At 35.0% G+C, this 12,721-nt stretch overlaps 1 protein-coding gene across 1 annotated transcript in view; it reads left to right on the top strand.

The window, feature by feature from the left end:
• The window catches only part of wg (Wnt family member 1 wingless), a 41,728-nt gene extending 29,783 nt beyond the window's left edge, over nt 1-11,945 (top strand). The window contains exons 3-4 of the mRNA XM_088264936.1: nt 7,557-7,864; nt 9,383-11,945. Coding sequence (XP_088121062.1) covers nt 7,557-7,864; nt 9,383-9,949 — 875 coding nt within the window. The 3' untranslated portion in view covers nt 9,950-11,945. The remainder of the gene's footprint in view (nt 1-7,556; nt 7,865-9,382) is intronic.
• The last annotated feature ends 776 nt before the right edge of the window (nt 11,946-12,721 follow it).

Here is a 12,721-nt window from a genome sequence, read left to right on the forward strand (position 1 = left end):
AAAAAATACAAAGAAAAAAATGCTTTATTTCCTTCAATCAGTTTAACAAATCGACATTGAGTGTAAGCCCCTCTCCAAGCAAAAGAGTTTAATCTCTTTTTTGGAGAGACACAGTGTAACTATGTAGTTAAAGATATTTTATAGGTAGATATGTGTCCGCCTCCGTAGTGTAATGGTCAGCACGCTCGGCTACCGTTCTGGAGGTCCCGGGTTCGATTCCCAAGAAGGGTAAAATAAATATAAGTAATTTCTTCACTTTCATATTTATTCAATATTACCCTGGACTGGTACCTGAAGCGGAGGGCTGATCACCTTTCCTTCATGTGTAAACGATCAAGATAACACTGCGTTTATATGACGCAGTGCCCTATGCACCATTGGGTGTGGATAAGGGTTTTATCATTATTATTAGATATGTGTAGCCAATGAATCAAATATTTTTTTATAGCTGTTTTAAAGAAATACATAAATAACGAAATGATTGTTTAGTTATCTTCGTGCTTGCAATTGAATAAGCCTTTTGTTAGCACTCGTATCACATTTCACACTAAGCTTAAGTTTAAAATGTATCCCCACATCGCATCAAACATAGCAAAGACAAATGATTATTGAGATTAAAAGGTGCCATTTATTCATTGTTTAGGCATTATTGAATGACCAGGAAGCATTTTATATAAGTTTTTGGAAATCGAGACTACCCATTTTGGTATAATGCATTGATACCTTTTAAATACATACTAAAAAAATAGCGAGACTATGAAAGTCCATTTCCTTCAATCTTTCATTATGTCAGCCATATCTCTCAATTTTTTAATATTTATTATTTTATAATCTAGGTGTGTTTATTGGTCTATAAGGCATATGATTAATTCAGTAATATTTCGATAAGCGCTGCATTATTTCAAATGGATTTGCAGTGTAAGATTATTCAATTAAAAACAAAAACAAGAAATAAAACAACGATTTACGAATATATTTTTGATTTATAAATATGTCGTCGGGTATGTATGAGGTGATGCGTGAATGTGGAAGAGGCGAAGAATGTTTGCAAAGACAGTGATGTGGCGTTCGATTCTCTCTGCCTACCCCTGCGGGGAAGCGGCGTGATGGTTAGTTAGTTAGTTAGATATCGTTATTTATTTCGGTTAGTTTGGATCGCATTTAGATTAGTCTTACGCGGTTAGGTTCCAAAATACAATACCGGATCTAACCCAAATGTCAAAAATTTCAAAATAGCCTACTTCCGACTGGCGAGTAGGTACTCGCATTGTATTAAGTAATGTCCGCATCACACAGCCGCCGGCCGCACATCTGTCCGTGTGAAATCCGAGACGTTATATGGGAATAATAATAAATATTGAATAATATAAATAAATGGGTGGCCGCTCTGAGGTCAGCCTGGAAGAAGACGTTAAAAGGTTCGGCTAATGGACCGGCCCCTAGAGCCCACACTACACGACTAACAGACAAATAGTATTTCATAAATATAAAACAATTTTTTTTTAACAATGTAAGATTTTATTTTACGTTCATGGAATTTTTTCATGAATTTTTAATCCCTCATCCACACCCTGTGCAAAGGGCACTGATGCAATTGACCCAATTTCCATGAAGGCGAGGTGATCAATTACTAGTTATGGGTAATTAAATAAATATTAGAGTGAAAAAAATACTTGGAATATATTGGTTTTGACTCCCCTGGAAATCGACTCCGGGACCTCTTCATGGTAGCTAAACGTGTTTACCACTAAACTAAAGAGGCGAACAATGATAATGATATTAACATAAAAATAACATTATAATTGATTGATAAATGTATTTATAATGTACCCTCAAAAAAACTATCATCTAAAATTATGCCTGTCATATATTATGTTCAAATTAAGTATTTTATTTTAATATATGAATTTGCTTATTGATAAAAAAAATACATTGGAGCCTATAATGAATTGACTAACATGTGATGGATGTAATTAGAAAATAAAAAAATAAGGTTAAATCAAATAGAAAAATAGAAAAAAAATACAAAACATCTGGATATTTTACTGATATTTATTTTTTATTTTTTATTAAATATTACGTTTGTTTTTAACATTTACCTATCCTCAAATATTTTCCGTAAAAAAAATTGAAATCAAAATAAGTCTTTTAAATTGTCATACATTCTTCATGTCTGCAAAGTTATTAAACATTGTAAAATGTCTATCTAAGAAATCGTCTGGATTAAGTGGCATTGTTTCAAATTTTTATTGGCACTTGTTGTTGGTATTGTTCACTTGGAATCATTTTACCAGACCCACCTCTAGTAATAATACGATATTTTCTCTTCAATTTTTTATCGACATAATTTTTCAAATATTGTATTTATTGAAGTAAAAATCTTGAATTCGTGCTTGTGATACTGCGTTGGCGTCCAGAATGAGAAATGTCCGCGGGTCACAGGTCGCTCAGCGGGGCTTCCCAGAGCCCCAGGTGCTTCGAATACATCTTACTTCACCATTACATCTTACTTCTGCATCATATCTTACTCGACCCTGAATATATATCGCTCACTCCTTTCAACAACGTCATATATCAAAAAACTTGATTTTTCAGGAGATTTTTTTTAAAGTTTAAGAATATAATGACATGTATTAAAAATGATTTTATTTTTCTATTTTTTTTAAATCTTTTAGTGATGTTTTTGATCGTTATTATTATAACATAAATGTGGAATTGTGTAATTGGCTTTCTTTTATTATGAATGTAACTATTTTTTATTATATACTTTTACTAAATGTTAAGGTGTACAATTCCCAAATAAATTTAAAAAAATATATATCAAGCCACTTATTGAACTTTTTACTGTGCAACAGATCTATTTAGGTAAAACCTGAAGGTTTTTTCTCCATTTGAAAAATATTTACTTTATTTTTAAAAAATAATTAAGCAAAACCTTTACTTCAAAATGCAAAAACCACACTTTCTGCCTTGTAGCGGGTAAATATTAAGTAAAAAATGTGCCGCTTTTGATGGGATTTAGTCCATTTTCTAGGCATTCCGAAAACATACACAACTGAAAATTGACGATTTTTGAAATATGACGTTGTTGAAAGGAGTGAGCGATATGTATCTCTCCCCTTAGACGAGGCTTTGCTTGCCGTACGGGAACGCCTTGCGCAGTCGGGACTGTTAGAGGTGGTCCTAAATATTACCATTGACAGATCTCCAGCGGACTCTTAATAAATAATTAAGTCATTAGATGACTTTAATGATGGCATTATACTATTTATCTCGTAAGTTCGATAGTTTACACAACTCACATTTTTCATTCTTGCTCAATAGCAGGAAATATGTACATGGCAATGTGTGTACATTTTTTGTTCTTCGGTTAGATTGTCCATATATGTAAAAGTAGGTATTCAAAAACTGTTTTTTTCAAAATCTAAAATCTTTTTAATTTATTAATGATTGCATAGAAATATTGACAACGTTGCATTCGAGTATCCTTGTGATTTTATCTATATTAAGAATAAAATAAATATTGTTTTTTTTTGTAATGGCAGCGCTACCTGTTGAATATATTTAATAATTATAGCTGTATTTGGCCATGCGTTGCTGTAGCTCAGTCTAGTTAAATAGAAAAGAAAGAAAATAAGATACGCACATTTCCAATAATAATTTCTCAATGCTCGTGAAGCAATGGAAATATTGAAACATCTATGAAAGAACAATAAAATCGAAAATATTGTAAATTATAAGTGATAGCTACTGTCAAGAAGCACGTTGTCTGCCATAAGCATAATTAAGTATTGCTTGTATTTCTGTTTCGTTCAACAGATGGCGCTGCAAGAATTGAAAACATCTGATACAAAAATATATTCGAATGCAATGCTGTGTCCAAATTTCAAAGCAATTGGTGAATTAATTTAGGAGATTGAGATTTTGAGCAAGTGCACATTTGCATTTTTTTTAAATGGATTTTTAGAGTCGACGTGTGATTTTTTCAAATCATAAATGCATTAGGTACTAAGATTAATTCACTTGAATTCGCAATGATCAGTGATCAATGATGAGTTTGTATTTATTTGCTCTGATCGATATCGGGTTGATGGATCATATAACATAATTGAACACTAATATTGCTCAATACGTAATTAATTACGGCGTTCGTGAACTAATGTTTGCTGCGTTCTTTTTCTGAACTAGACTAATGATAGAAAATGGCGGCATTATGAGATCATTGTGAAGTTTGCGCTGATATTCCTGTAGCATTGAACTCTCGTGAACTTCGTTCAAAACAATATGTCAAATACCAACCTAAAAATGAGGATAATTATTATACTTCGTTAAATTCAGCTATACTTGACTTATTTGAAATAAATATTAGTGATTTTTCAGTCTAATATTTATTTTATATGACCCTGGACTGGTACCTGAAGCGCAAGGCTGATCGTCTCTCTAATAACAAGGCGGAACAATTTGTCACAAATTTTATTTTTATGTGTTTTTAATAATAAAATACAATTTAGTACCGTAGAACGGGGCTACTTGAACTTTGATGTGTAACTTGAGCCCAGTACAAAAAAAAAATTAGATCGTGGTATCGATCGAAGTATCGTGACAATAAGTGTCACCTGTTAGGGAAACAATGAATCATGTCGATACGTTCATTATTGTAGACCAAATACAGATTTAATTTTTTTTGTACTGGGCTCAAGTAACACGTTAAAGTTCAAGTAGCCCCGTTCTACGGTACATTCCAAAATCAGTGTTTGATTTTGTTATTTAATATATACATTTAAAAGTCAATATGACGAAAATGCATTAGCTTTATTGCGTAGTTGTCTTTATAAGTGCTCTCTTCGTTCCTCGTTCTCTTTCGATGCCAAACAAAATAGGAGTAACCACACACGTTAAATCCGCCGTGCGGTACCTACCTGATCACGATAGGTGGTGTGTGGGCGGCGCCCCGCGGCCGTACAAGCGCGCGCCCCAAAGATTTAGAGCCCCTGTTAAATATTTTTACAAGCAATTAAGATCGTGATGTCCTCCCCCTCCCCCCCTCCCCACCAGCCTCCTCCCGGGAGGATGATTTATATATTTGCGTTATATTTCGCGAGAAGTATTGCATTTCATAAGGCAGGGAATTTAATTTATTTTTATTGATTGCTCGTACAACGCTGTGCCTCTCAATATAGCCATTCTGCAAAATATATATTTATTTAATCAGAAATTAACTTAAATGACCACGTTGATATAACGACATATTTTTTATGGTTAGTAAATCTGTATAAATAAAAATTTAAATGTTCGTTTGTTCAAAACCTTAAATCTCCTTAAGTTATTTACCGATGTTTTGACATTATAACACATTTCATAAAAATTCAGGCGATTAAAAAAAAAGTGTAATAAAAAATCAATACACATGTATTTGTATATATTTCTTTTGACAGTAATGGCAATGCCATCTGTTGAACGTAATACCAATACGGGCAATACTAGACATTGTTTATGGTGGACAGCGTGCTTCTTGACAGTTGCTTTCACGAATTTTCAATGTTTTCGATTGAATGCTTAATAATTTAATTGTTTCACAATCATTGTAATATCAAACACATTAGAATTGTGAGCTTTGTATTTTATTTCTTTTCCATTTAACCTGACTGAGTCATCGCAACGCGTGGTTGGATTTAGATAGTTAATAGTGAATAATAATTTGGATTATTTTCGGGACTGGAGTTACAGTGGAAATATTTTTAACAGTACTTATTTTCTGTAATAAAAAATGTCTCTTCATTTTTATTATCATCCTAAGAGTATGGATTGATGTCGAATTGTTAAATGACAAAGTCGTTGAAATAAAAGCCTCAATATAAAGTTGGAGTAATCTCTTCGTTATCTTTTCATTGAAATTCCAGCTCTGGAAAATAATTCATGAATATGTGTAATACACTCCAGTAAGACTAATACCCTCACACATATAACTCCTTAAATTAGTTAAAATATCAGTTCTGGGCTCCTTAGAAGCCATGAACCGATATTTTGTATAATGCATTAGATATTATTTGAAATGTCAACGATGTATATAAAAAATTGAGGTCATTTCCCAATAGTAACACTACTTTTAAGTAGCTAGCTACATTTTACTATCGGAAAATTACCATCGTTCCAGTAATAGTTTCTTCCAATGACCCTCAAACAGGTATTAGTAGGCTTTTGCTTTGGTTAGTTGAAATGAACGTTCTCGTACATTCGACCACCAGTGTCGCAGTATGTCTATTAACTGGTAATTATCAAGTAATTATAATGCCCAAGAGTTAGCAAATACATAATAAACTTATTTAACATCACGCCGTTCACTTATTTTATGAACCAGGCTGTATTCTAGATAATCTGGTTTACATTTCACGATATCTCTCCTGGCATGGGAATAAATTAATATAATAATATTTATATCCTAATAATTATTATTCATATTCGTTTTTATTGCTTGTATATTTAGTATATTCTCTTCCATTGATTGAATCCTTATAAAATACCTTTTTTGGTAGACTGCTTTGAATTACCCTTCTCACAACTTCGATAGCGTCCTTCCCTTATTCCTTTAAATCGGGGATGGATTATCTACGCCTTCTTCCTGTTTCATTTTTATAAAGGAATACAAAAACGTAATTACTCGGCCCAATTCCAAAGAACGCTATTCAAAAGTTTGCGAAAACGAATATCATTCGTTTGTAGATATTTTTTGCTGTTTTGAAAAGTGTTTTCGATAGCCCGATACTGAACTTCGTAATCCAGTTCGTTTTGTGACACTCGAGTTAATCTTTTGTGCGTTAAGAACGCGGAATACTGCCTTATAGAGCTAATTAGTAAAGTCGATGCCGCATTACACTAGCTGGGTCTTCCCTTAATCAGCGATTGCGGTAACATTCAGAGCTTCTATTGAATCTGCCCCTGACGTTTGCAGAGTGCAGTTAAATGGCAATTATATCAATTCGATTCGTTATTTATTGACACAATTATCATCACGGCTGTAATTTAGCTCTTGCATTCATCCATCGAGCCCGCTGAGACCGCCCGGCTGGGAGCACCGCGCGCATTCATGCCGCAATTCAATCCAGAATGCGAACCGACCTGTCAGATGAATGGATTTATTTCAAATATATGCAGCTTCAACCGGGGGGAGTTTATACACGGAGGCTTATTCGGTCACTTAATGAGCTGTACCAACAGAGGAGAGACGGATGGCCGAACAAATGACATGTAAGGGCCATGCATCTTCTTTCTGGATGGGAAATGCAGATGTACAATGGCTACCCATTCAACGAGCATCGCGAATTGATGTCCTTACAAAAATAAAAGCTCGCCCCGTTTTGTTGTTTTGGCTGATGTCTTATTTACATGATTGATGGAAAGCTCTAGTCTTTTTTTGTTTGTGTTTTGGTTCCCTTTGGTGGGAAATTAATATTAGCCGATCTCGGTTCGACAAAGTTTGCCGGTGATCAATCTCAGATTTGGGATTAAAATATTTACCTACTTGCATTATTCTAACGTATATTTCTTCTTGTCCGCAGGTTGTCGAGAAACCGCTTTCATCTACGCCATCACCAGCGCGGGAGTGACTCACGCCGTGGCGCGGGCTTGTGCGGAGGGTAGCATCGAGTCCTGCACGTGCGACTACAGCCACCAGGCCAGAGGCATCCAGCCCAAGGGGGCCAGGGCGGGGGGAGGGCCCGCGGGGGTTAGGGACTGGGAGTGGGGGGGTTGCTCGGACAACATCGGCTTCGGGTTCAAGTTCTCCAGAGAGTTTGTCGATACCGGCGAAAGGGGCAGAGATATCAGAGAAAAGATGAACCTGCACAACAATGAAGCTGGAAGAGCGGTAAGTTTACTTTTCTTTCTTAAATATAATTAAAATCTTATTCTTTTTCATGTGTCATGTCAGGTAAACAGCTCTTCAACTATAATGATCCCCGTCCAATTTAGCATATTCCGGAGACCTGCCTTCTGCCCATTCGTCGACCTTCTAATTTGCCTTTTACGATAAGGTGCAATAGTTCGTACTTCTCTCCTCTAAGCACATACCCTTAACAGGACACTTTCCGGATGTTGATATCAATCAGTGACTGTTTTTCTACTCTGACCATAACTGTCCATAGAATTCAAAATCTTCAAAATATTACACGTTAAATCCTTTTAAAATATTATATTTAAAAACTGAATGAAAGATTGGATAAATAAATATCTCATACTGAATAATTGTACAATATGATATACTAAACCCCATTGACTGATTCGTGATGCCATGAGCTATTGTTTCGGCTGATCATAAAGCAGGAATAAGTACGCTCCTGATTTGTGTAGGTAGACTCCTGAAGCCATGCAAATTGGCCGCTGAATAAATATATGATTTGAATACAAGTCGTTGGCAGGCGAGAGTGACACGGGGCTCAGTCAATTTGCCAACTCCCCTGGCATATTTACATACAAACAGAGCTTCCGTTCCACTCCTCGAGGCACGTCACGTGCAAGCGAGATTGATGCCATCTTCGCGTTCGGTACTTTGAATATCCATTTGTCAATCAACCAAATTCTCGGGATTATTATCCTTGCGGTAAATGAATATTTATTTTAAGTGTACACAATCGTCAGGACGTCATAATAATACTTGACACTTTATTTAAATAATTTATCGAAAAGTTTCTCACTCAGGTATGATTTTTTTATGAGCAGGTTTTTGGTCAAATTATGACGCGCAAGCATTTTTTATGTGGTGAATCTTTAATGCATACAACTCCAAATTTTTATTTTATCCTCTCGCCTACGCTGCGACGAATCGCGCAATCAACACGTCTGCCGAGAATGCGTGATTTTGATTGGTCGAGCGGTTGTCACCTGTCGCCTACCGTGACACTATTAATAAATCAATGATTTGACAATACACGAGGCGGGGACACGAGTCCATACATCCTGATTGGGCTTACTTTATCGATTTGCATTCTCATCACGTCTCGATCAATATGAGCAGTGAGGAAGTAATATTCGTCATATTTTTGTACGAGTTTTTCGCCACCCGTTTGTTGATTCAATTCGAGTATTGGGTGTCATCGGGCTCATTCAGTTCCGTCTACCGTAAATTTGTAGAGGTTTTTTACTCGTCTGCGGACTTAAGTGCCTCCGTAATGGGAACTCTTAGGTCTCTGACAATCTGAAGTGGGACGAAATACCAATTTGTCGAAATGAGCACTCAATCACCGAGTGCGTTGTTTATCTTTGGTCTTAAATTTGATAGGGGCAATAAGAATTGATAAGTCTGAAAAGAAGTGTAATTTTTATTGCACCTAGTTTTGCATCGATATGAGAAGTACCAAAAGTAATAAATCTTTTTTTTTGTTCGCAGCACGTGCAAGCGGAGATGCGCCAGGAGTGCAAGTGTCACGGTATGTCCGGTTCTTGTACCGTGAAGACGTGCTGGATGCGTCTGCCGACCTTCAGGACGATCGGCGATAATCTCAAAGATCGCTTCGATGGAGCATCGCGAGTGAGCGTGAGCAACAGGCCTAGTGAAAACCTGCCGCCCAGACCGGTCATCAGCCCCAACTCTCCTTCCATCAACAGCCTGAAAGGAGGAGGCAGAACGCCCGGTCCGAAGAGGAACAGATACAACTTCCAGCTGAAACCCTCGAACCAGGATCACAAAGCGCCTGGTACCCGAGACTTGGTTTACTTGGACGCTTCTCCAGGGTTCTGCGAGAAGAATCCCAGGCTGGGTATCCAGGGGACGCACGGGAGGCAGTGCAACGACACGTCCATCGGAGTGGACGGATGTGTCCTCATGTGCTGCGGCAGAGGTTACAGAACCCAAGAAGTCACTTCCGTGGAAAGATGCGCATGCATGTTCCACTGGTGCTGTGAAGTTAAGTGCAAATTATGCAGAACGACAAAAACAATCCACACGTGCTTATAGATATTCGATTAAGTGAAATATTATGAAAAAACTGTATAAACTTGTAAAAATTACGCAATGTATGTTAAAACATAAATATTTCCTCAAATGCTCCGGATAAGTCGAACAGAGTGTTTTCCACAGGGCCGGCCATACTTAATGATCGTCGCCGGGAAGATTTAGTGATCCCATCAAACGGGAGATATAAATTAGGATGGCCGCTTAATTGCAACATCTGTTCTTACGATTTTTAACCGAATTGCCTAATTGAAGAGCCGCCACTTCCCGGGCAGATAAGAAAAGGCGGTGGAAAATGGATTCCACAGCGGTATAATATTTCAATGTCCGAGTCCGTTCTCCGGCAGACGCTAGTCGCGTTGTCCGCTGTGCTCTCCGCGTCTAGCGCGTCAAACAATTACGCGCATCTCTATTCCTAATAAAAACCGGTTTTATTGATACTATCGACTTTTTCACATCTTGCCACCGTAAAGCTACGTCTGTACTGGCTCTAAAAATATCTTAAATTATTACTTAGTGCAGGTTGTTAATTTATCAATTATCGTAAGATATTTATCTGTCGTTTTATTTATGTGAATTGTAGAGAATTTATCAGTATTAAAAGGCAGGACATAACGTCGCTGTCCAAATATATGAAGAGCCGGAAATAATTTATACGTTAAGCTATTTAAATGTATTTAATAAGTTCCGTCGCATTCGTGCGACATAGATTTAACACGAAGGCCCGTCTCCATTGCTCGGACAAGTTCCGAGTCATATGTATTATTGTGATGATAGATTTAAGGACTATTTAAGGTTAGGTAGCGCGTGCTCTAAGGATGAATATTCCCGGTTATATCTGTTAATTTATAATTAATCTTACACATATCTTATGTACGGTACAATATGATATTTGAAATACTAAAAAGACTGACCCCGATCATCTTAGAATGTAAAATTATCACTTCACCTTGCTTAGTTTCAAACAATTTCATACTTTCTTAAACATCCATTCATTTCGAAATTACCTGAGAAAAACTGCAGGTTAGTTATTTCGTATTACTATACGTATACCATTTGAAAGTACCGCAGGAATTTTTGATAATTTGAATGTATTGTACAATAGCTAACTTTCGCTTGTAAAAAATATATATTTTAGATTTTAACTAAAAAATCAGCGCATTCATACAGTATCTCATTTATTTTCTAAACATCAGAAAAATATTTTTATATATTTTTTTTTAGATTTCATAATATTTATTATTTAAGTAGAAGGCATATACACATACTATATTACTCGCACTTGGCATAAAAATGCTATACAAAGTACATATTAACAATATTACCATTTTCTTTAAGCTTATCTACTACCTGTTTCAACATTCATATGATAATATTATATACTTTACCGTTTGTATTTTTCATGTACATAATGTACATAAAACTTTGAACAATGTATTAGCCATTAAATAGTTGTAAGATTTTATTTATACCCTGTTATTATTTATATCTGCTTTCGTCTATGTTTTGAACATATTTTAAAAATATGTATATACGTGTAAAATATGTAAATATATATATCGTATTAAGAATGTGCAGATGTATTTACAAAACCTACGTTTTCTTGAGATAAATCAACACATTTTTAACCTTTGTATTTTTAGTAATATTAACAGGTTAAAAGGTTAAAATACACACATTACAAATGTTGACAAAATTTGTTTTCAATTTGATTTTATGATAAAATCCAAACTTGAAAAATAACCTTTTTGTTATTGTTGTAATACTACAGATATATTTTTCTTGAAAACATAGGTTTTGATAAATTGCGTAAAAATATATTTAGGTGACTATTTAAGGAAAGCAGCGTAGTTATAAAAAATAATGGTAGACGAGGAAGTACATGAATACTTAAAAGTGATCGAAAAAATATTGGCCATCGATGTATAAGACTTGTGATGTGAATCACTCACTACAAGAACTTTGAAGAAAATTGTATTTTTGCAATAAAATATGTGAACACATACAAAAATATCTTTCAATTTACTCTTCCTATACCCAAACAAAGGCTCCTACCTAATAATTTACATCCATTTCCTTTCCCATTTACATTAGTAATCAAACATTTTCTGCTCGTATATAAAAAAATCTGAAGCGCAGAACTGTTGGCATAGCCTTAACACGATGTCGTCAGATGCAGGCCTTATGAAAATATGTCATTCGTTGTACATGTCCAAACCATCTTAATACATTTTTTTAATTACTGATAATGCTTATCTCAGCCTTGCATTTATTCCTTATTTCGCCATTCGAACATCTATCATACATAAAGATAGCATTTCGACTGCATTCAGTCTACTTTCATTAATTTTTGCCAAATCCATATTTCACGTCCATACCTTAAGGTTGGTACGAGGACGCCATTGTGTACTTCTAGTTAACCTTTCGCTGTTAGACGTTTATTTGCTTCAACTGATTTCAGTACATCATTCATTCTCTTCCCAGCATTTACCCTCTTTTCACTATAAACTGTAGTATTTATAAAAAAATCCATCATTAGAAAACATACTTCCAAATATTCGAGAACATCTACCTGTCCATTTATTTCTCTTTTAACTAATATTTTATACCCAGATCTACATTCATCCCTTTCAAAAAAATTCACTTTAGATTTGAAATAGTTCAGCACAGCACTTGGTTTTGTTAAAAAATGTAAATTAATATATATATATATATATATATATATATATATATATATATATATATATATATATATATATATATATATATATATAT

This window comes from Brachycentrus maculatus, unplaced genomic scaffold (genome assembly GCF_059751285.1).
Source record: "Brachycentrus maculatus isolate JH-2025_06_01 unplaced genomic scaffold, ASM5975128v1 h1tg000240l, whole genome shotgun sequence".
NCBI classification, from domain to species: Eukaryota; Metazoa; Arthropoda; class Insecta; order Trichoptera; family Brachycentridae; genus Brachycentrus; species Brachycentrus maculatus.